We start from the raw sequence: 25,800 nt of genomic DNA on the forward strand, positions 1-25,800 counted from the left end.
ATTTGGGTTGATTCCATGTCTTAGCTATTGTGAATTGAGCTGCAATAAACATGGGGGTGCAGATAACTCTTTCATATGCTGATTTCATTTCCCTTCAGTAAATTCCCAGGAGTGGGATGGTGGGTCATATGGTAGGTCTATATTCAGATTTCTGAGGTATCTCCATACTGTCTTCCATAGTGGCTCTACCAGTTTACATTCCCACCAACAGTGGATTAGAGTACATTTTTTCCCACATCCTCGCCAGCATTTGTTGTTTTTGATTTCTGTATGAAAGCCATTCTAACTGGGGTGAGGTAAAACCTCATTGTGGTTTTAATTTGTATTTCCCTGACAGCTAGTGATCCTGAACATTTTTTCATGCGTCTGTTGGCCATTTGGATTTTCTCTTTTGAAAAATGTCAGTTTAAGTCCTTTGCCCATTTCTTGACTGGGTTGTTTGCTTTGTTGTTGAGTTTCTTGATCTCTTTATATATTCTGGTTATCAATCCTTTATCAGTGGAATAGTTTTCAAATAATTTCTTCTATTCTATCAGTTGTCTCTTCACTTTGCTGAGTGTTTCTTTTGCAGTATAGAAGCTTCTCAATTTGATGTCATCCCATTTGTTAATTTTGGCTTTGATTGCTTGTGCCTCTGGGGTCTTTTCCAAGAATTCTTTGCCTATGCCAATGTCATTCAGGGTTTCTCCAATGTTCTCCTATAATTTGATGGTGTTGGGTCATAGATTTAGGTCTTTAATCCATTTTGAGTGGATTCTTGTGTAAGGTGTAAGGTAAAGGTCTAGTTTCATACTTCTGCACGTGGAAAGACAGTTTTCGCAGCACCATTTGTTGAAGAGAGAGAGAGAGAGAGAGAGAGAGAGAGAGAGAGACTGTCTTTTCCCCAGGGATTGATTTTAGCTCCTTTGTCAAATATAAGCTGGCTGTAGATGCTTGGATTGATTTCTGGTGTTTCCATTCTGTTCCTTTGGTCTATCCTTCTCTTTTGTACCACTACCAGCATTTTGTTTTTTTAACAAAACTTTGTTTCTTCACTTACAGATATTGATGATGTTAAGAAGTTCAAACCTGGATACCTGGAAGCTACTCTTAACTGGTTTAAGTTTTATAAAGTACCAGATGGAAAACCAGAAAACCAGTTTGCTTTTAATGGAGAATTCAGAAACAAGGTGACAATGATAACCTTTATTTTTGAATGTACCTCCTAATATTTATACAATCGTTGTTTTACTTGGAGAATTTCTTCTATGAATGTCTATATATAGCATGATAAAAGTAGAGCTTTTTATGGACTTACATTGTTCAGAACATAAATCATTCTTTTATTTTTATTTATTTTTATTTTTTGACAGGCAGAGTGGACAGTGAGAGAGAGACAGACAGAGAGAAAGGTCTTCCTTTGCCGTTGGTTCACCCTCCAATGGCTGCCATGGCTGGCGCGTTGTGGCCGGCGCACCGCGCTGATCCGATGGCAGGAACCAGGTACTTATCCTGGTCTCCCACGGGGTGCAGGGCCCAAGCACCTCGGCCATCCTCCACTGCACTCCCGGGCCACAGCAGAGAGCTGGCCTGGAAGAGGGGCAACCAGGACAGAATCCGGCGCCCCGACCAGGACTAGAACCCGGTGTGCTGGCACCGTAAGGCGGAGGATTAGCCTAGTGAGCCGCGGCGCCAGCCCCATAAATCATTCTTAATAATTTTAGGGGTTCTAAGTGATTCAACAAATCTGATAAGTGTTTTCAAAAATTTGTCTATGTGCAACAGTGAAAGAATTTTGTGATGAGTTCAGCTTTGCACATTGTATGTGAAGTAAAACCCTACCATCTCTTTTGGAAGCAAAAGTTACCTTTAATGTTATGTAGGAACTCCCTTTCCAAGTATTCACTCCTCATTATAATAGGTTTAGTTGTCATTATAGGAGAAAGTAACTAATATGAATTAGTTAATAAGTAAGGTTTCTTCCTATGGAAAATAAGCAGCATTCTGGAAAAAACTTCTAAAGAATTGTCTGCTTTCGACTAACAGAGCAAGTTTTCCTTAGAAATGTGTTCCTTTATGTGTGTCTAGCAAGAAGTGTGTCTGTTATTGATCATACTTCTTGGATACCTTGTGAACTATTACAAAGAAAATGTCCTGAAAATATTTTTTAAAGATTTATTTATTTTGTTTGAAAGGCAGAGTTATAGAGAGAGAAGGAGAGACAGAGAGAGGGGTCTTCCATCCACTGGTTCACTCCCCACATGACTACAGCAGCCAGAGCTGAGCTCATCAGGAGCTTCTTGCAGGTCCCCCATGCCAATGCAGGGGCCCAAGGACTTGGGCCATCCTCTGTAGCTTTCCCAGGCCATAGCAGAGAGCTGGAACAGAAGTGGCATGGCTGGTACTCAAACTGGCACCCATATGGTATGCAGGCACTGCAGGCAGTGGTTTTTCCCACTATACCACAGCACCGGCCCCAAGTCCAGAAAATGCTAAAGTTTACTACTTCAACACTTGAGTATTCCAAGATTACTTTACAGTTAGACATCTTGAAGTTTTGGTGGTGATGAAATAGGTGCATTCTTACTTACAAATCAGATGACAGGCTGAGCTCTTAATGTATCACTTCTTGTTTACTTTTTCAACAACTCTATCATTTAGATTAGAGATTGGAAGATGATTTTTTCTATAAAGTCAAATAGCAATTATTTTAGGCTTTGCATGCCATGTGATTTCTGTTGTGTAACTACTCAACTCTGCCATTGTTGCACTATAAAGCAGCATAAGCCAAAAACAGGTAGCAGTCTGGATCTGTCCCAGTGGCCCTAGTTTGCCAGCCATGATATAGATATTCCCACCCCTTCCCATTTTACAGGTGGAGAAATTGAGGCTAAGTGAGGTTATGTAACTTTCCCAAAGTCACAAGCTGGTAAATAATAAGGAAGCCAGAATTTATACTTGAGTGAGTTTGACCTCAGAGCTCATACATTTTTTATTTATTTATTTGGCAGATAGAGTTAGACAATGAGAGAGACAGAGACAGAGACAAAGGTCTTCCTTCCACTGGTTCACCCCCCAAATTGGCTGCTATGGCCAGAACTTCACCAATCCGAAGCCAGGAGCCAGGTGCCCCCTCTTGGTCTCCCATGCGGGTGCAGGGGCCCAAGCACTTGGGCCATCCTCCACTGCCTTCCCATGCCACAGCAGAGAGCTTTACTGGAAGAGGAGCAACTGGGACTAGAACCCGGCACCCATATGGGATGCCGGCACTACAGGCAGAGGATTAACCAAGTAAGGCACAGTGCTGGCCCCTACCTCAGAGCTCATACATTTAACAGTTAAGTGGCATGATGAGATTAATTCTGTGTTAGTCTGATAGTATAATTGCTGTGTCTTTTTTTGGTTTGCAACTAGGCTTTTGCTCTTGAAGTTATTAAGTCTACTCATGATCACTGGAAGGCATTGCTCATGAAGAAATGTGATGGAGGGGCAATAAATTGGTAAGAATTTGTCTTTTCTCTCTAAGTAATGTTAATTTACAACTAATTAATATTAATCCATATACTGCTCTGATCTGTTTTTTAAAAAATGGGATTACAATTTTTATTTTGCTTGTTTTTTATTTAAAAAATATTTAGGGTGTGCCTATTCAGTGGGCATTACTGAATGTTAGGTGCTATGAAACTAGGAATTGGTTGGTTTTCTCAATGGATTAATAGTTTAGAGAGGGTACTGACAAATTACCAGGCATTTAGTTGTAATACTTTGCAATATGTGCCAGAATTAAGTAAAAAGAAGTAATTTTCCACATGGAAGTAAATAACATTTGGTTATTTATCTAGTAACTGGCACTTTAGTTCTTGCTAAGAACTGTAAAAAACCTTCTTACCAACATGATGTGGATCATTGATTATGAGGAATCAAACAACAGTAAGATATATAACTCGAACATTTTCATTTAAAACATTTGTATGTTTATTAACCAACTTTTGGATATACAGCTAAGATCTTGTAAGTATAGATTCCATACCAATTTTCTACATACACTTATATTCTGACATAATATAGAATGGAAAATAAAGGTCCGGTAACCCTCATGCTCCTTACAATTTAAAACCTTTATATATTAGCTGGGGTTGGGGGGTGGGTACTTTTTTTTTCTAATCCATTTCAGTCACCCACACCTAATTTGATCTCAAGTTTTTGTAGTAATTCATCTTTATTGAGGCTTTTTAGGGTCTCAGCATTTTGTACAACCTCAGTAGTTGTAGCCTATTTAGTGTTCACAGAAACAGTTCTCCCCACTCCTTTCGTCAGCAAACATAATTACTACTTGAATTTTTAGTAATTATAACAAGTTCAACTGAGATAAACAGGTTTGAGAAAAGATACAACAGACTTGGTAAATCTGACTTTAGAAAGCAAAAACACAACAACAGTGGGACACTTCCCTTTGCTTTCCCACTTTCCCAAGTTAGGAGAAACTGAGAAGCCATTCACACTTTGAGCAAACACTGATTAAGGGCCTACTCCCAAGTACTGTGCTGGTATTAGGGATATTCCTGTGAATACAGTAGACTCCCTGCCTTCTCTGAGCGTAGTCCCAGAATCAAGAGTGACATTAAGGAAATTGTCAGGTTGAATAAAGAGTTATTTAATTTTGGGGCAGGCCTTTGGCTCAGTGGTTAAGACACCACTTCGAATTCCTACATCCTATATCAGAGTACCCGGGTTCAAGTCTCACCTCTACTTTCCAGCTTTCTGCTGATTTCTTGCTGGGAGGCAACAAGCCATCTCTGCTTCAGGACTTTGGTCCTTGCCACTCACTTGAGAAATGCAGATTGAGTTCTAGGCACCCGGCTTCAGCCTGATCTAGCCCTGGTTGTTTGGGATATTTGCAAGGGAACAAATCAGTAGATAAGCAATCAGTCAATCTCCTCTCCCTTCCCCTTGCTACCTTCTTCCCTTCCTCCTTTCCTCTTCCTCTCTTTCTTTCAAATAAAACAATTAAAGAATTTTTTAAAGAATTGTTTAATCTCAGTGAATATTTTATCCAAGTTACCAAGGTTTATTCATCTTGTCCCCAACACAAATATTTGAGTATTGTAGCTTCAGAGTCATTTTGTTAAAAAGAAAATAGATTTATTTAGTTAATTGAAAAACAGAGCTACAGAGAGAGGTAGAGACAGACAGATCTTCCACCTGCTAGTTCACTTCCCAAATGACTACAATGGCCAGGGCTGGGCCAGGTTGAAAGCCAGTGGCTTCTCCAGGATTCTCACATGGATAGCAGGAGCTCAAGCAGTTGGGCTGTCTTCTACTGCTTTCCCAGGCTATTGGCAGGGAGCTGGATCAGAAGTGGAGCAGCTGAGACAGGAACCAGAGCTCATGCGGGATGGCAGCATTGAGGTTATGCCACAAAGGTACACCACAATGGTAGCCCCAGATTCATTTCTGATGTAAGCTAAAGAAACACTGTCAACTCCCTGATCATCTCCTCTCTTTTTCCCTTACATTTTATGTAGTGCACTCTGTTTAGCATACTCTGAAAATTTAGGCAATTGTTTCTCATTTAAATAATAGAATTAACATCAAATGTGGATATAATTGAAAGCCTTCTGGTCTGATGTCCTAGTAATGATAGACTGAAATATTCTTTATGTTCTATAAGTTAGGCATCAGTGCGATGACACCCTCCAGACTAAAAGGGTTCTCTAGTTGTCTGATGAGGTATTTGCTTGCTATTTGCTACCTTATTTTTCTTCCTAGTCTTGCTTTCTATAAGGCTTATACAATCCTTGCAGACTTGAGTGTCTTCCAGGCTTCCAACTACAGAACTGGAAACTATCTTTTGCCTACCTTATGTCCAGCTTGATATTCCTTGTCTGTGGATTCATTATTGAGTCATTTTGCCATAGCCTTCTACCTAATGGGAAAGACTGCATTAACAGTGAGAGTTGATGTTTATTGAACTCTGTACTCTGTGTTGTAGCTTCTGACAGTGTTATTTGTGTTCTGCAGTTAAGAACCCTGTAACATACCTGTTGTTTCCATTTTATACATGAAGGAATTAAGGCCACATAGAGATTTTTTTTTTTAAGATTTTATTTATTTATTTGAGAGCGAGAGTTAGAGACAGTGAGAAGGAGAGACAGAGAAAGGTCTTCCTTCCTTTGGTTCACTCTGCAAATGGCCACAATGCCTGGAGCTGCACCCATCTGAGGCCAAGAGCTTCCTCCTGGTCTCCTGTGCAGGTGCAGGGACCCAAGCACTTGAGCCATCTTCTACGGCTATCCCAGGCCATAGCAGAGAGCTGGATTGGAAGAGGAGCAGCCGGGACTAGAACTGGTGCCCATATAGAGTGCCAGCGTCACAGGTGGAGCATTTACCTAGGGATTTAAGTGCAGGGCAAAGTCAAGATTTTTAAACCCAGATTCCAAACCTACTCTCTGAATAACTGTATTCTGTTACCTCCTGTACATTTTTTTGCAACAAAATAATAGTTTTTTAGCTTAAAATTTTCATGATGTAAAGTGTATGCATCTAAATAATTTGAAGACAAACTTTGGAATTTTAACTCATTTTTGTACATTTTTTCCATGAACAATTTTCAATGTGAATTATGCATTATTTCTTTTGCCTTCATGTAATTAATTGTTTCTCTTAGTTTCCTAAAGTATGCTGTCAATAAATTGCAAGCCCTCCTCCAACCCTCGTTTCTAACCTGTTTCCCCAGTTGACTCCAGTTTAGCACAGTACTGTTTATTACAACCATTCTCTCAGTGTAGATACATCCGAAATACCAGGGGAAATTGTTGCACAACTCAGGTGCATTGTCCTCTTCTTCAAACCTGCTGTATTGGGATCTCTGAAGAGTAGAGTCTAATATGCACATGACAAGGTCCCTGCATGGGTCTCATGAGTCTCTCAGCTTAAGAACCATAGAATCCAAATTTCTTCTCATTTGAAAAGCAGCCCGGGCTGTCTAAGATTTGGCATCTGTTACCCTTCTAGCCTCATTTACAATCGCTTCTTATCTCTTATTGATGTTCACCTACTTAAAACCACCTGGCACTCCTCCAGACATGGTACTCTTCTTGATCTCTAGACCATCGCTCATTCTGTTTCCACGGCCGTGATTATTTTCTCATTTGTTGAACTGGATAACTGCTAGCTTACTCGTCTTTTATACTTAGCCTCTCTAGAAAGTACTCCCTCATGATAGTTGTGTTCTCGATTTGGTGCTGGTGTGCTCTGTGTTCCTTGTGTGCCGTTTTTCTGTCATTGCATTTACTGGTTACTAAGTCCTTGATTTGTGAATTTGTGTCCTTCAGAATAGAAGTTTCTCAAGAATAGATGAGTAAAACTGCCTTATTCATCTTTATATTCCTAATATGTGGCTTGCAGTAACTATGCAATAAATATGTTAGAGTAAATTATTGAATAGTATTCTACAGCTAAATAAATACAGGGATACTTTCAAAAAAATTTTAGAAAATGAAGTTAAATTATTTTAGTGCAAGAAATTTTGAAATCCATGTAGACATAAGGTCTTTAAAAAGTTCATGAAAAATTACATGATTTTTCAGATTTTTTTTGCCTGGAAAATAAACTTTATCTTTTAATTCCATTTTCCAGGAACTTTTTGGAGTACCCTCTTATTTTGACCTTTTTTAATCCAAGTGGTTGCTCTTCTGTTCTCAGGATTACTGCATTTATTAAATTCTTTCTTGCTTTGATTAATTCTTTCTCCCAGTAAGTTATTTTGGTTGTTACTGTTTTTTTCCACTGTTTAGCATTATTCTGAAAATTGTATAGTCTTTTAACAGTACTTTATTATTTCTGTTCTCTTTAAAAAAACAAAAAACTTTATAAACCTTATTGTAGGATAATTTTTCTGACATTTGAGCTAAACTGCAACCCCTCTCACCCTTTCTTCACCCACAGTTTATCTACCTTATTTTTGATGAATTTTTTTTTAAAGATTTTTTTTATTTATTTATTTCACAGGTAGAATTACAGACAGTGAGAGAGAGAGACAGAGAGAAAGGTCCTCCCTCTGTTGGTTCACTCCCCAAATGGCGCCACGGCTGGTGCGCTGCGCAGATCCGAAGCCAGGAGCCAGGTGCTTCTCCTGGTCTCCCATGCAGGTGCAGGGCCCAAGGACTTGGGCCATCCTCCACTGCACTCCCTGGCCACAGCAGAGAGCTGGCCTGGAAGAGGGGCAGCCAGGACTAGAACCCGGCGCTCACATGGGATGCCGGTGCTGCAGGCGGAGGATTAGCCATGTGAGCCACGGCGCCAGCCCCTATTTACATATTTATTATATATAGTAATGTACATCATAAGTGTATATGTGTTATGTCAGTGTACATTATTTTCATTCACCTGTCCTTGGATTTTTCATATCTTTATTGATTCTTGAATGTTCTTCTAGTTATAAAAACTACTTTATTTCAGCTATTTATCATTTCCTTAAATTGCTGAGAGTCAGTCTCCTGTTTAATATATTTCTATATAGTACTTTTCAGAATTATCTTTCAAAAGTACAAATGTGGTTATGTAACTTTTATGCTTAGAAATCTCTGTGTTTTTCTTTGATTATGGGATTTAATCCAAATTTTCTTTTATCTAAAAATATTTCCAGACCCACTTTTGCAGCCTCATGATCCCCTTCTGTCCATTGTCTTTCCTCCATGAACATCTGCCCATTCTTCCAGGAACAGTTGGGACATCACCTTGGCACAGTTTCATTTCTTCTGAACTCTCCTATCATTGCTGCTCTCATATCTGCGTAGAACTGAGATGTTCTGTTGGATTTTTTTTTTTTAATGGGAAATTCAATGAAAGGGATGTTCACTTTTTTTTTAATTATTTATTTATTTATTTATTTATTTATTTATTTTGACAGGCAGAGTGGACAGTGAGAGAGAGAGAAAGGTCTTCCTTTTCCGTTGGTTCACCCTCCAATGGCCGCTGCAGCCAGCGCGCTGCAGCCAGCACACTGCGCCGATCCGAAGCCAGGAGCCAGGTGCTTCTCCTGGTCTCCCTATGTGGATGCAGGGCCCAAGCACTTGGGCCATCCTCCACTGCCTTCCCGGGCCACAGCAGAGAGCTGGACTGGAAGAGGAGAAACTGGGACAGAAATGGCGCCCCAACCAGGAATAGAACCCCGGGGTGCCAGTGCTGCAGGCAGAGGGTTAGCCTAGTGAGCCGCCGTGCTGGCCAAGTTATTTAGCTCTTAAAATTGTTTCCTTTTGTATTCCTAGAGTAAGGTGTATTGAATCTGGCGCTTTTATTGGTAGCTTCAGTTATTTTAGCTTTGTGTATCCTTACTTTCTGCTTATAAACACTAAAAGATTTGGTCCAAAGTCACTGTCTTCTTATATCTTTGCATATCTCTTCTCTTTCCTTTATCTTTAGTACTTCACTTTAGAATGAAAAAAGGTTTGACAAATCTGTATCATTTCTTTGAAGATTCTAGTGAGTATGGGCCTTTATCTGATTTGAGATCCACTTGAAGAAATTTCCCCTTTTATGTATCTGTTTATTATTTTCAGATAATTTTCTGTTTTTATTTAGTTATTTTGATCTGTTATCCATCTTTAATAGGCTTTTTTATTATTTTTAAATGTAATTTTTTTGTAGAAGTCATTTTGGTATTGTTGATCATTTGCACTATTGTCATGTCTGCATATTTTGGTTAACCAGGTTATACAATGTTGTTTGAGCTAAATAACATTTACAAATTTAGATAAAAACAGTTGGTATCTTTATGAAAGGGAAAGCAGCACATTTTTCTTTAGTTTTTTTAATCTCATTCATAGTTGGCAACAAATCCTTGGTCATCTCTCCTTTAAGTGTTTACACTGCTTCTCTTGATTATTCTTGATTACACTGCCATAGTCATAGTTGGAAAGCTAAAAATAATCTTAGAGATTATAAACTTCATAAGGACTCCATGGTTCAGTATTTTATCCCTAGCATCTAGAAAAGTCCCTGACTTGTAATTTTTTAAATTAATAAACAAATAGGAATCAGTGTTAAACAACTATGTTTACATGAGGACCAGTTAAGAGAAAATGAAACATTTCTTGGTAACATGCCTTTTATTATACCCTGGAACACTGATAGTACAAATCCCTTCATGAAATCCTAGAAAGGAAAATATACATATGATTCAAAAAGTTCATAGAAAATCCCCATTACTAAAAGTAGAATGTACAGATTTAAAAATTGTTTGCATGAAAATGAACTTATTTCTTAATTCCCTTTTCCATTAACTTTTTGAAGCTTCACACACGTTTCTACACATGCACGTAGTCTCTCACAAACTGGCATAATCTGTTAACTAAAAGGATGTCAGTGAGGAAGTTGGCACTCTATTTTAGCTAATAAAATTCTAGTGAAAGCTATTGTTACTATTTGAGAAATAGTAACAAGGGACTATGTAAATGTTTATCCTTTGTATTGGTGTGTCATAAAAGAATTTCTAAAGTCCATTTGGATGTGCCTTTTATTTCATTCTTGAATCAGCCATACTAATAATTTATTAAATGTAAAAAATATAGCAGAGGAAGTTGGCTTTACTACAGGTTTCTACTGGTTACTTGTCAAGATGCTTTATTTTAGGGTTTCTTTTTAATTATTCAGTGTTTTTAAGATTTACAGTGCTGGCCTTAATATTTTCATTTTTTCCTAATATTCATGTTTACGGTTTCATTTTGTTTGGGAAGAAGAAGATTACTTTAGAAAGTATAATCAGATTTAACAGAAGAAAATACAGCATACCAGTTAAATTTAAATTTCAGGAAAAGATTTTGCATAAACATCCCTTTTAATATTTTTAGCCTACTTAAACTAAAAGATTTCTTGTTTATCTGAAATTAAAATGTAATTGGATGATCTATATTTTATGTGGCAGCTCTGTTAAAGAAAACCTCTCTGCTGTCTCACTGTCATTTTCCCAGAATTTCCAAGGCATATTTTACTCTGATTCAGTTAAAATCTTCAAAGCATTGTATGGAGCATACTCAGTATATTCCACATTTTCTTTGCAGGACTGCAGTTCAGACTTTGCAGTTTCTAATTCTTTTGCTGGAATCTTTTTAAATTTAGTTTTGACTTTTCATTAGGGAAACATCAGATTTACATGAGCCTGCCTTTTTCAGTTTTCAGCTTAAACATGAGCACTAGAGAACACAGATAAGTTGTACTCTTCAAGGTGATAACGCTAACTTTAACCAGATTTTATTCATGCCAAAAATGAAAAAAATACCACAGATACTCTAACTTATTTCACAAAATTATCGAGAAGATAAGTACACTTAGGTCCCTTTGAAGGAGAATATATGTACATTTCTGTTTCACCTACTGTTTGTCTCCTGTAGGGATCTGTTAATCACTTTTTTCTTCAATTAAAATGTTAATTTGAGTTTAACTCCCTTCTCTAATATCTTTTTCTATATCCATTTAATTTGCTATTTTCTTTGATCAGGTTTTTTTTTTAAGATTTTTTTTTTTTTTTTGAAAGTCGGAGTTATGGAGGGAGGGAGAGAGAAAGAGAGATCTTTCATCTGCTGGTTCACTCCCCAGATGGCTGCAATGGCCAAGGCAGAGCCAGGCCAAAGCCAGGTGCCAAGGGGTTTTTCAGAATCTCCCACATGGGTGACAGGAGCCCAAACATTTGGGCCATCTTCTGCAGCTTTTCCCAGGCCATCAGCAGGGAGCTAGATGGGAAGTAGACCAGCTAGGACTCAAACCGGTGCCTATATGGAATGCCAGTGTCGCAGTCTTTGGCTTTACCTACTGTGCTGGCCCCCCACTGTCGCTCCCCGTCTTCGTGGAGGAACGACACAGGACCCTGCGCTGTTCTTTCGTCTGCTCGGCCCTCCCCGGGTTTGCTGCTGGTTCTTCCCGGGTTGGCTACTGTCCCTTCCACCTCCGTGGAAGGGCGGTTCCCCCTGGCCACTTTCCCCACTTCCGCAGGGGAGCGGCACACCGCCGGCCGGCTCTCTCGGGGGCTGCACAGGTGTTCCTTCAGATAGCTGTTCCCCTTAGATGTTCCTGGTGCATGTTGTCTCTCTCCTCCTTTATAGTCCTTTTCCACCAATCCCAACTCTGCTACCCACAATGTCGAGTACGCTGCTCTCCTCCAATCAGGAGCAGGTCCTGCAGTTTATTGGTTGAACTGGAGGCAGCTGTGTAGAAGCTGTTTCTCCCTTCTCAGCGCCATATTGTGGGAGAGCAGATGCATAGAATAAGTCTTACTTCCAGTAACTTAGTCTAGTCCGAGTTGCTCCCCACACCCCACTTTAACAAAATTAAAAAAAAAAAAACAGTCTTCATATGATTGAGAAGGATGCTGCTTTTGCTTTGAGTTAGGAGGTAGGTAATATGTCTGGTGTGGCATGCTTGTGGACATACAGGAAAGGCATCAGACTTCACTAATCAGGGAAGAAGCTGTTACACTTTGCACTGCCTTTTTTCGACTTCCAAGAAAACAGACTCTTCAGATTCATATAATTTGCGCTAAGAAAGAGATTCCACAGCATCTTTCGGGAATCATTTATGATCCTCATCACCTCACTTAAAAGGAAATAATCGTATAGTCACCTACTGTGGCTCAAAATTGTTTCGTCTTTTCTTCATTGAAGGTGAAGCGTACTTAGATCAGGAAATTATTAGAATTTGTATAGTATCATTAAATTTTTTTTCATTCTGATGAATGCAATGCTGTGATATATTCTGTATTTGTAACTTTACCTGTAAGAATGTATGTGTAGTTTTAGTTGTGCTAGTTTATATCATTTATTCCCTTGTTCACTGACTGAAATTATACTGCCAATGTGAAGTATTTGAAGTTGTTTCCTTTTGTTCCTTTTTCATCCTGTGTAATACTGTTTTCTTTTCCTTGCCAGCACAAACGTGCAGGTGTGTGATAGCCCTTTCCTTTGCACTCAAGAGGAAGCAAGATCATTCGTTGAATCGGTAAGGGACAAGTGTCCAGGGCATCTCTTAATCTTACAAATATCATGGGAATCCAACAGAAATTCTTAACTAGCTAGTAGTGAAATGTGTCAGGTTCTTTTGGGAAATATAAAATTAAAAATAACATTGAAATATACTTTTTCTTTTATTCAAGGAATTTAAACCAAAAACATTAAAGCCTTTTGATTTTTTAAATTCTATTTTAAAATACATTAACCATTAACCATCATATTTCATGTGATGCTGTGTTTCCTAACATCACCTGTTTATTTCTGTTTATACACATTTGCACTCCTTGGTGTTATCCTGATCTGTCATCCTGTGTCTAGCTTGGAACTGGCTGTTGGTATAGATGCATTTTGGATCAAGAAAAATGAAAGCGATGAGACTCCATTTAGTTTAGCTCTGTCATAAGCTTTCCTTATCTGTTCTAAGAAAATATCCCTGGATTGTTACATGCCTCAGTGATAATGCTGCACAGAAGCTAACTGAATTTATTAGTAAATCAGTGCTTAATTTGGAGAACAATATAAAAGAAAAGTCATATTCAGATAATCAAGTAATATTGCTAGCATGTTCAAGAGGGATCATAAGCTTAAAATCCTTTTTATAAATTAGGACTTTTTAAGAACTAATTGTGAGATAGGAATTAGTGAATTTAGATCTTTAGGAACAAATAAAATATTTCTAAATGTTAGTTGTCCATTATGGCTGTTACTAATTTGTTAGTTTTTTTTTTTCTCATTAATCCATCAGCTGTTTAATTAGTGCCTGCAAAGTGGTATGATCTAGGTGCTAGGGATGCAGTATGTAAAAAAAGACACAGAAACTTCTTCCCTTGTGTAGCTCTCATTTTAGCTTTAGAGATACATAATAAATATGTAAGTAAAAAAGAGATTTTTTTATTTCTTTTTCAAGAGAGAATTCAGTGCCAGGGGTGGGATGGGAGTGGTAGTTACTAAAATGGTGTCAGGGATAACCTCACTGAAAAAGGACTGAGAGAAAAGACGAGGTTTGTAGAAGATAAGGTAGTAAGCCAAGTAAGTATTCTGAAGGAAGAGCACTCAAGGCTACTGTCCCAAGAGGATGCCTGTCATATGTAGGAAACATTAAGGAGACCATAGTGACTGATAGAAGTGTGGAGGAAAAAGGAAGGAGATCTGAAGGAAGACAAATTATGAAGATTCTGTGAAGTCTAATGAAGGATAGCGTGTTTTACTGTGGCTGAGATGGGGCACCATTGGAGCATTCTAAGCAAAGGAACTGACTGACACTCTGGCCACGCCGGTGAGAACGGGCCACAGGGAGGTCAGGAAGATGTAGGGAAGCCCTCAAGTAAGGTCTCAGTATTACTTTATTTTCCCCACATTACAGATTTATGTATCTATAGATTTTATTCTGAACTTGGTTTTCACTAGGTAATTTATTACTTTTTTTCTTAAAAATGTTTCATTAAAATAAATTATACATATCAAGAAATGCATTGAAGTATACAGGACATTAAGTTATTACTAACAGCCAAATTAAGAACAAAGCATTGCTGGTACCCTGAGTCCTCATTGTTCCCTGCTCTCCATTTCTTTCTTTTTTTTTTTTTTTTTTAACAAGTGAAACCGTATATTGTCATTTACATGATATGATTTGGTGAAGCATTTATAACTATATACCAAGTGATCCAACATCCAAATAACTTTTTTATCCTCTCTATAAGCTTCCACAAATAAGAGAAAATGTGATATTTTTCTTTCTGGCTCTGGCTTATTGCACTTAGCATAATCATCTCCACTTGCATCCATTTTGTTGCACATGTCAGGATTTCATTCTTTTTATGGCTAAGTAATATTCTGTCATGTATATATACCACATTTTCTTTATCTAGTCATCAGTTGATGGATATCTGGGTTGATTCCTCATCTTAGCTATTTTGATTGAGCTGCTATAAACATGGAGTACATGGTAGATCTATATTCAGATTTCTGAGGAATCTCCATACTTTCTTCCATAATGGTTATACTAATTTACATACTCAACAACATTATATTAGGGTACCTTTTTCCCTACATCCTCACCAGCGTTTGCTATTTATTTTATTTTTGAATGATAGCCATTCTAACTGGGATAAGATGAAACCTCATTGCGATTTTGATTTGCATTTCTCTCATGGCTAGTGATGCTAATCATCTTTTCATGTATCTATTGGCCATTTGTATTTCATCCTTTGAAAAATGCCTGATCTATCCTTAGCCCATTTCTTAACTGGAATGCTTGTTTTGTTTTTTCAAATTTCTTGAGCTCCTTATGTATCCTGGATATTAATCCTTTATCAGTTTCTTAGGTTTGTAAATATTTGCTCCCATTTTGTTGGTTGCCTGTTCACTTAGTTGAGTGCTTCCTTTGCAATGTAGAAGCTTCATAGTGTCATGTGATTTCCCATATGACTCTGCCATCCCACTCCAGGGAATTTACTCAAACGAAATAAAATTAGCCTGTGAAAGAATTACCTGTACCTCCATGTTTATAGCATTTCAATTCACAATAGCTAAGATATGGAATCCACCCAGAGGCCCATCAACTGATGAGTGGATAAAGAATATGGAATACTACTTAGTCATATAAAAGAATAAAATCCTATCTTTTGCAATGAAATGGATTCAATTAGAGACCCATATGCTTAGTAAAGTAAGCCAGTCCCCAGAAGATAATAGCATGTTTATTCTGATTTGTGGTAACTAATATATAGAGTACCAGGAAAAAAATGTAACATGGGTATGCAATATTGACATTTTGAGATTTGCTTATTGTTTTTAGCCCTTGTTTATACTCTTGAGGAACAGTTGAATTCTTACTAATTGTTGTTCTTTATTTAGTGGAGAGTTAAGCTTGTGATTATAAAGTAAATTGGAGATATATCAGAGTACAAATTTAAAAAATAATAGTAAGAAAGGAAGGAGAGTGTCAGGGAGGGAACGAGGGTTGGGTGGGAACTATCATTATGCTCTTAAAACTGTACATATGTAATACATGAAATTTTTTCTCTTTATATAAATTTTTAAAACTGCATGATTTAAAGATTTATTTATCTGGGGCCGGTGCTGTGGCGCAGCAGGTTAAAGTTGCAGCCTGCAGCACCGGCATCCCATATGGGTGCCAGTTCGAGTCCTGGCTGCTTCACTTCTGATCCAGCTCTCTGTTATGGCCTGGGAAAGCAGTAGAAGATGGCCCAACACCTTAGGCTCCTGCACCTGTGTGGGAGACATGGAAGAAGCTACTGGCTCCTGGCTTCGGATCAGCTCAGCGATCATTTGGGGAGTGAACCAGCGGATGGAAGACCTCTCTCTCTCTCCCTCTCTCCCTCTCTCCCTCTCTTTCTCTGGCTGTACCTCTTTCTGTAATTCTTTAAAATAAATAAAATAAACCTTTATCTGAAGGAGTTACAAAGAGAAAGATCTTTCATCTGCTGGTTCACTCCCTGGATGGCTGTTATCAGCCAGTGCTGGGCCAGGCCAAAGCCTGGAGCCAGGAGCTTCATCTAGGTCTGCCATGTGGGTGGCAGGGGTTCAAGCACTTGGGCCATCTTCCACTGCTTTCCCAGGCCATTAGCAGGGAGCTGAATCAGAAGTGGAACAGCTGGGACACCCATGTGGTATGCCAGCATCACAGGCAGTGGTTTACCAGCTGCACCACAACACTGGCCCAACTTTTTCACTGAGAATACCCCAGCAGAAATTCAGTTTCGAGAAATAACTGAATGAAACTTAACATATGCTGATTTTTATTATTAACTATTTGTAATTCAAAGAACTGCCTGATTAGCTGCCTCATTAGTTACTTGGGGTTCTTTGAGTCCAAATTGGTTAACAGTTTCTCACAAAGACATTATCAACTTGTAATAATGAAATTACTTTTAGTAAAAGCTTTTTGGCTTGGTATTTCATCTCTTTGCAACCACTCTGAAATATTTGAATATGAGTCTGAAGTGTGGTCAAAACAAGGCCAGATAGTAACTGTTTTCATTTTATAAATGACTTGATTGGGTGAGAATTTAGGTTATAGTAACTGGTTTTGTAAATGGGTATTTTAAAAATATACATAGGAAAGAAATAGACTAAACTTCTGATTGTTTAATAGAATTGTTATTAGAAGTATATATTCGGTAAACATATATTGATCAAAGCACTAGTAAGGGATCCTGTACTGTGGTGCATTGGTTAAGCTACTGCCTGCAATGCCACCATCCCATGTGTGTGCCAGATGGAGTCCTGGCTGCTCCACTTCCAATCCAGCTCCCTGCTAATGTGCCTGGGAAAGCAGCAGCAGAAGACCTGAGTGCTTGGGTCCCTGCACTCACATGGGAGACCTGGATGGAGTACCAGGCTCCTGTCTTTGGCCTGGCCCAGCCCCAGCAGTGTCACTGCAGCTGTGATTTTCTTTCATCAACAAGGAATTATTCAGCACAGGTGGGCAGAAGCCTTTGTAGGTATCAGAAGTTCACATTTCAAATTATTGTGCCCTCATGTACCAGTAATGCCTTTCAATTAGCCATGAGCCTGCCTTTGCCATCTTAGTTTACTACTATGGGGCTTTCACCAGATTCACAGAATGAACCTTGAATTAAACTAATGTCAAATCACAAGAAAAAGAACCCAGTAGAAATGTGTAAACAATATGAACAACTTGCAAGAGAGGAAACATAAGTCATCACTAAACAAGCGAAAATTTGCTTTATCTCACTAGTATTCAGTGAGATCAAAATAAGACACTATAGGGGCACATGTTTCATGCTGCAGGTACACTTGGGACTCTTGCCTCCGGTGTCAGGGTGCCTGATACAGTCTTGGCTGCTCTGCATTTTTTTCACAGATTTGTTTATTTCTTTAAGACAGTTTACAGAGAGAGAGGGAGAGACAGACCTTCCTTTAACTGCTTCACTTCCCAGATGGCCACAACAGCAAAGGCAGGGCCAGTCCGAACCCAAGAGCCAGGAGCTTCTTCCAGATTTCCTACATGGGTGGCAGGGACTCAAACACTTGGGCTGTTTTCCCCTGCTTTTACTAGGCCATTAGCAGAGAGCTGGATGGGAAGTGGAGGAGCCAGGATACAAATCAGCACCTATATGAGATCCTGGCATCACAGGTGGTGGCTCTGTCTGCTACACTACAGTGCCAGCCCCATGGCTCCTCTGCTTCTCATCCAGCTTAGTGTTAATGTGCACTGTGGGAGGCTGCAGGTGATGATGACTCAAGAACTTTGTACTTGGGTACCAGCCAGCTACATGGGAGACTGGCTGTTGCAGGTTTTGGGGAGAGTTATAAGTTGTTAGAACTGCTTTGAAGAGCATTAAAGAATTTCTAGTAAAGTTGGAGATAACTCACTGTTCAGAAATCACCCTTCTAGTCGTATAGCTTATAGAGATGCTAATACGCATGTTTATAAAATAAGACATGGGAAATTGGAAACTGGATAAACTGATAGTAGACTGAGTAAATAAACTAGTATGTTTCTATATTGTTATGTCCCAGGTTGAGTATGTGAGTTCAAACTGTATGACTATTCATGGATAAAAAACCTGAAAGTGTAATGTTGGGTTGAAATGTAGTTTGAAACAGGATACATATAGGATGTACCAATTTGTAGGTTTTAAAACAAAGCAATACCATATATGTTTAATTGCTACAAACAGATGTGATGTTCACATTTTAGCCACACCAGAAGAATGAACACTTGTTTCACCATTTTGGTTGCCTCTGAGAAGGAAGGGAAATAAGTAAATTTTTATTTTTGGTAAATTGAAAGACTTCAGTTGTAAAGAGACTATGGTGATGATATAGATATGTAGATTAATGAAACCAAATCTGAAGTTTTTGACTGAACATCTTAATCTGAAATCAGAATGCATGGAAATCATGATGCTTAAGATGTTCCATGGGGCCAGCATTGTGGCACAGTGGGGAGGGTCGCTAACTGCAATGCCAGCCACCCATACGGGCACCAGTTGGTGTCCCAGCTGTTCCACTTCCGATCCAGCTACCTGCTAATGCAACGTGGAAAAGCAGTGGAAGATGGCTCAGGTGTTTTCAGGTCCTGCACACATGTGGAAGATGAAGATCTCCTGGCTTCTGGCTTTGGCCTGGCTCAGCCATGGCCATCGTGGTCATCTGGGGAGTGAGCCCACAGATAGAAGATTTTTCTCTCTCTCTCTCTCTCTGAAACTCTACCTTTCAAATAAATGAATAAATAATCTTCTTTTTAAAAGAAGATGATGAAGTTTCAGATTTTGGATTTTTGGATTAGGATGCTCAGTCAGGTAAATCTGTCCTAATATTCTAAAATTTGGAGAACCTGAAGCACTTCTAATTCCAAGCATTTCAGATCAGGGATTCATGTGTACAAGGGATCAAAAAGTTCATGAAAATTGTTTATTATGAAAAAACTGCATGGATTTCAAAATCATTGTTGGCCAAAATAGATGTGTGTGTGTGTGTGTGTGTGTGTGTGTGTATACCTTTGAGATTTAGTTGTTTGTTTAAAAGGCAGAGTAACAGGGAATGACAGAGTTTGTGTCTGCTGGTTCAGTCCCCACATAGCCACGATAGCCAGTCCTGGGCCAGTCTGAAGCCAGGAGCCAGGCACTCCATCCAGAGCTCCCACATTGCCTCCCTAACACATTAGTAAGAAGCTGGGTCAGAAGCAGGGTAGCCAGGACATGAACTAGTACTCTGATATGGGGTTCAGATGTTAGAAGTAGTAGACTAACGCACTGCACCACAGTGCTGTCCACTGAGTTTATATTTTAATTCCATTTTCCATTAAGTTTTTGAAATGCCCTCATGTATTACAAATTGGCTGAATTTCAAAAAATATATTTAGTGAAAAATACATTTTATGCATATTATATAATACCATTTATATAAGACTTTAAGAAAAATAAACTAACATGAAAAACATTTAGAGTGACTGGGGGACAACCAGAAAGGAATGACTTAACATCCTTTCTACAGGGGCTTTTAGTGGTTGAGGTAAATGTGTAGTATCTTCATTATCACAATAATTTCATGAGTATGAGTGTGTCAAAACAAACTGTTAAATATATGTAGTTTATTTCATGTCACTAGTGTAATGAGGCCTTTTTTTAAATTTTTTTTCAGGAGTCAGACTGTCTAGTACAAATATCAGCTCTTATTCATAACCTGAGACAAATTTTAAGCTTATCTACATGTTGGATTCTTTATAAAATGAGACTGATAGTAAAAATAGCGTTTTTCTTATTGGACTTCTTTGTGGAGAATTGAATGAGATAATCCAGCTAAAATGTTCAGCTTGAAAGTACTCAGTAAAAATTGTTTATTAGTGTTGCTAGTTAGATTAACTACACAGAGAGAAATCTTTTTGGTTCCAGCATCTTTGTTTATTTATTTGTTTTTATTTATTTGAAAGGCAGAAAAAGAGCTCTCTTTTAGCCACTGGTTTACTCTCCAAATGCTCACAACTGTCAAGGTTGGGCCAGGCTGAAGCCAGGAGCCTGGAATTCCATCCAGGTCTCCCATGTGGAGCCATCATGTGCTACCCTCCACGGTGCACATAACAGAAAGCTAGATAGGAAGTAGAAGCTGCACTTAGTTGCAAGGACTCCCTAATGGGATACTGGTCTCCTGAATGGGTGCTTAACCCACTGTACCATAATGCCTCCCCTTCCCAGTTTCTTTCTGAATGATTCCAGGGTTGAGGTGTCACTTGTTCATGAGTTTGCTCATTCTATTATTAGTGGGGAAATTCAACCTTATTGATTTAAACTATTCTAAATACAAAAATTTGTCCTATTTTCATAAACTTAAATGGGAAGAAGGGAAGGGAGAAAGCCAAGAGTTAAAGGAAGGTAGTTTAACCACTCTTCTCATCTGGAAATCATTTTCCCCAAAATTCTCCCACATCCTGTATTTAAGCACTTTCTTTGTGCTTTTTGAAGCATCCTGTAAAGTTGGGGGAGGTGTGAATAAGATCATTTATAAAGCTCTCTAATGTTTGGTAACTGTCCTCATTTTACTGAAAAAGTGTGTAAACTTAGTAAGATTCTACACACCAACTTGGGACTTGTAGAACTGAGGGAGAGAACCTTACTCATCATTGAAAGTTCCCAGAATTGCCTCTGACCCTTCTCTGTACACACCCTGGTAGCTCCTGAAATTTAAAACTCTTAAAATCTAGAATTCAGGCCAAGACAAGTAACTACACTCATGCTTAGTTTTAGGAGTCCAATTCATGATACCAGGAACCTGCAGCTCATACTAGTGGTGGGTAAAGTCCTGAGTGGTTAAAGGTATATAAAACCAAGCAAACAGGTGCCTCCCCAAGAAGTCACAGCGGCTTCATTCTGACTTTGGATTTGGGTCTTTATGGATGGAGTTCCCTTACCTGTAGCTGTGATAGTGATGTTTACTACACTTGGTAGTTTTTATTTCTTCAATAAAGTAATAACATCCACAGTGTTGTATAAAAATGTGGATGGTTGTTTTCCATTTGCTGTCCAGACTTCTTAGCTGAAGTATATAGAGGAGAGCATTCAGGAGAGACCAAGGCCAGACGATGCATCCCAACAGTTGTTAACCTTGATACATAGTTTGACCATCTGTGTCATGTCTTCCCCCAAATGCATTCATATAGACATTGAAAGGGGAGTCCAGGTGAATGAAGGGCTTGAGGTGGATCCATCTACAAGAGTATCTCACATGAGTCTGAGGCATAGTTATCATTCAAGAACAATGGCACATGAAAATGAGTACACTAAAGCCATATTTCATTTTTCCTGAGGCCCACAATAAGATGAATCAATAGATTTGCTAGCCTGCAACTGTACACTTAGTGGATGTGTGTTCTAATAGAAAAATACCAGCTAATAAAAATAGTTACACATAGGAAAGTGATGACTCTAGCAGGGGTTTTACATAAGACTGGTAATGGCATGCTCCTCAAATGGGTTCCTTTGGGCTTAGGCATGTGTTTAGAGCTCTGCTGGTGGCATGACGATAACAGTTCCTTGCACATGCCAGAAAGATGGCAAGCCTTCACTTCTGATTGTTAAAATCAAGCCAGCTCAGAATGAAGCTGAAGTCAGTCCAGCTGGTGCACCCTCCTGCCGGGCTGGCTTTGGCCCTTTAGACTGCCTAAGCAAGAGGCTTCTGTGGGCACTCATTTAAAAAAGTTACATCTCTGTCAAGCAGGTCTGTGTTTCCTTTAAAGCAGAATTGTTCTTTGATGGTCATTTTCCAATGATGTCACTGCAGTGTTTATGCCATACGTGTTTATTTTATTTATGACTTAGAATGAGGATTTTTTAATGGTATTCATTATGGAAGATTTTAAAATAATGTCTTTTCTGGATAAATCAGTGTCTGGTTCTAGTCAGTTTATTTTTCCATTGTGCTTTCCCTTTTCTGCCTCTTGATAGCTAAGCCCTGCATTGCTGCTGGAAGATAGACAAAGTAAATAAGCATAAGGTCATTCTGTTAACTACTGGCCATATAAACCTATTCTTAAAGAAGTAAATTTAACTTTCATGAACATAAAATACTTTCAAATCTTAAGAATTGGTCATTCTCATATTTTATTGATTTTTTTAAGAATCAAAAGGGAGTTGTTAATGTAAAATGAATATAGAGTAGCAACCTAATGAACAGTGGAAACATAAGGTAGGAAGACAGGGTCCAAGGAAATTCAGCTAACATCCTGCTCACCTGAACAAGAAATCTGCAAACTTGTCTTCCCTTTGTTTTCAAACATTTTCATAGTAAAATGGCAGAGTATCGATTCTTGAGTCACATAGTCAGCAGGACAGTTGATATTGGTTTAACGTGTCATGTTTGTTTAGTTGAACAAATGTAGCTTGCAAGTGCAAATGCTTGTCCAGGACCTAGTGGAGTTACTTGAAAGAGAGCTACTTAAGAAAGGAGCAATTGTATGAATAGCTCATTTTAATTTCAAATACAGTTTATTAATAGGGCAGAGGCCTGAGTTAGATTTCTTTTGTTGATAAAAGAATGAGGAATACTTTGGCAATATAAACACAGGATTTGTTTGAAAGAAATTAAACGTATGACATTTCATGAGCAGTATTTTAGGTAGAGAGGGGAAGAGGAGACAGAATTCTTAGGAGAAAATAAACATTGGTCTGTGGAGAATTTTTCTTGGAAGGATAGAAATAAGTAATCAAAAGTCCTTCGTCCCCTCTTGCCCTCTCCCCCCAACCCATCAGGGTTCCCCCACAATAAACCTTTCCTCTAAAAAAAAGTCCCTTCTCAGTTTTCTTAAAATAGGAAAGTAATGACAGTGACTCCTGAGGGCCAGAGTTGGGTTTGGGACATGTTCAGGTACAACCTGTGCAAGAGAGTAAAACAGCTAATTTTTTAACAAACTTAGAAACAGTGATTAAGATATGGCTTGGGATACCCACATAATTTGTCAGATTACCTGGGTTCAAGTCCTGGCTGCACTTCCAATTCCATCTTAATTTTAATGTGTACCCCAGAAGGCAGCAGGTAATGGCTCAAATAATTGGTCCCTGCTATCCATGTGGGAAACTGAGATTGAGTTATGTGCTTCTGGGGTTCTGGAGCCCAGACTGAGTTCCTAACCCAGCCCTGGTTCTTGTAGGCTTTTGGATTATGGGCCAGCAAATAAAAGACTCTCTCTCTCTCTCTCTCTCTCTCTCTCTCTCTCTCTCTCTCTCATATATATATATATATATATCTCATACATACATATATATATATATATATCTGTCTCTTTGCCTTTCCAATAAATAATTTTAAAAAATAAGCAAAATAAGCAAGCACATCTTTTAAAAATAAACAAACAAAAACCTATGTGGGAGACCTGGAGGAGGCTGCTGGCTCCTGACTTCAGATTGGCCCAGCCCTGGCCACTGCAGCCATTTGGGGTGAACTAGTAGATGGAAGATTGATTCATTCTTTCTCTCTCCCTCTCCCTCTCCCTCTCCCTCTCCCTCCCTCCCTCCCCCCCTCCCTCCCTCTTGCTCTCTCTCTCTTTCCTCTTTCTTCTCCTGTCCCCCCATAACTCTGCCTTTCAAATAAATAAATCTTTAACAAATAAAAAAATAAAATGTTTGTGTGAAATGGAATTGAATATCCATATATCATGTCAAATATCATATAATATCCACATATCATCAAATGTAAAAAGTAAGTTCATAAAAGATAAGTTCATTCAAAAAAACATGAAATTTTTGTACGAAAATGAACTTATTTTTAAATCCGTTTTTCATGAGCTTCTTAAAATACTCTCATATAATTTTTATGTTGCAGTGTTACTGTTGCACCCAGATTTAAGTTTTACCATCTTTAGAACCAATCATGGGCCAGTGCCGCGGCTCACTAGGCTAATCCTCTGCCTTGCAGTGCTGGCACACCAGGTTCTAGTCCCGGTCGGGGCGCTGGATTCTGTCCCAGTTGCCCCTCTTCCAGGCCAGCTCTCTGCTGTGGCCAGGGCGTGCAGTGGAGGATGGCCCAAGCACTTGGGCCCTGCACCCCATGGGAGACCAGGAGAAGCACCTGGCTCCTGCCATTGGATCAGCGCAGTGCGCCAGCCGCGGCGGCCATTGGAGGGTGACCCAACGGCAAAGGAAGACCTTTCTCTCTGTCTCTCTCTCTCGCTATCCACTCTGCCTGTCAAAAAATTAAAAAAAAAAAAAAAGAACCAATCATGGCTAAGCATTCTTTATGTGTGGGGAACTGAACAGATTGGATTGGAAATTAAAGAGGATTAAACACTACTATGTGGGAAACCAGAGGTTATTGCTTGGCCCGTTCCACTGTAGCTATCCTCTTGAAGAACAGAGCAAAATGATGAAAACTGTTCAAGGACCTGCTTCACTGAAAGCAAGAAGACGTAAAAATTGGAGGTGGGGGTGGTGACATTGCTGCAGTGGGTTAAGCCACCACCTGCAACACCGGCATCCCAGACAGTGCCATTTCAAGTCTCAGTTGCTCCACTTCAGTCCAGCCCCCTGCTAATGCACCTAGGAAGGCGGTGGAGAGACCTGGATGGAGTTTCAGGCGCCTGGCGTCATCTTGATAGAGCCCCAGCCATGGCAAACATTTTAGGAGTGAAAGGTTCTCTCTCTCTCTCTCTCTCTCTCTCTCTGTGTGTGTGTGTGTGTCTGTCTGTCTGTCTGTCTCTGTTTATGTGCATATATGTGTAACTGCCTTTCAAATAAATAGATGAATTCTTTTTTAAAAAAATTCAAGAAAGGCTCATATCAGATCCTGAGAAACTTCTAATGGCCTGTGTTGCAAACCAACATGGAAGTGTATCCCTCAGGACCATGATCATCATTGCCAAAGCTAACATTTTTTGGGAATGTTGAAACAAAAGGCTGGGCCTGACCTCAGTGTTGAATATACAGCTAGCCCTGGGCAGTTAAACAAGTAAAGAATCATTATTCATTACATAATGTGAAAGTGAGTGGTAAGTCTGCAAGTGCTGACATGAAGGCAGCTGAAGAATTTTTGGAAAACCTAGATAAGCTCGTTGTGAAAGAGATTTCTGGCCAAAGCAAATCTTCAACATGGATGAAACCTTTTTCTAAGGTGCCTGAAAGGACTTTCATTCATAAGGAGGCCAAATCAGTGCCAGGTTTCAAGGTTTTTATGGATAGGCTTGCAGTCTTGCTTGGGGGCAGTTTTGCAGACTGCAAATTAATACCCTTTGTGATCTGGCACAGTGAGAACGCCAGGGCCTTCAAACATATGGGTAAGCTAACAGTGCCCATGCAACTCAGGAGCAATAGCAAGTTGTGGCTGACACAAGTCATTGGTGATC

General features: G+C 39.1%; 1 protein-coding gene across 4 annotated transcripts in view; it reads left to right on the top strand.

Moving 5' to 3' along the window:
- Window positions 1–25,800, top strand: part of PPA2 (inorganic pyrophosphatase 2) — a 105,982-nt gene that overhangs the window by 74,918 nt on the left and 5,264 nt on the right. For all 4 annotated transcript variants that reach the window (XM_051820137.2, XM_070047783.1, XM_051820136.2 and 1 more), the window contains 3 exons: window positions 1,042–1,169; window positions 3,394–3,479; window positions 12,900–12,969. In XM_051820137.2, the coding sequence (XP_051676097.1) occupies window positions 1,042–1,169; window positions 3,394–3,479; window positions 12,900–12,969 (284 nt within the window). The remainder of the gene's footprint in view (window positions 1–1,041; window positions 1,170–3,393; window positions 3,480–12,899; window positions 12,970–25,800) is intronic.

The sequence above is a fragment of the Oryctolagus cuniculus genome, chromosome 8 (assembly GCF_964237555.1).
Source record: "Oryctolagus cuniculus chromosome 8, mOryCun1.1, whole genome shotgun sequence".
NCBI classification, from domain to species: domain Eukaryota; kingdom Metazoa; phylum Chordata; class Mammalia; order Lagomorpha; family Leporidae; genus Oryctolagus; species Oryctolagus cuniculus.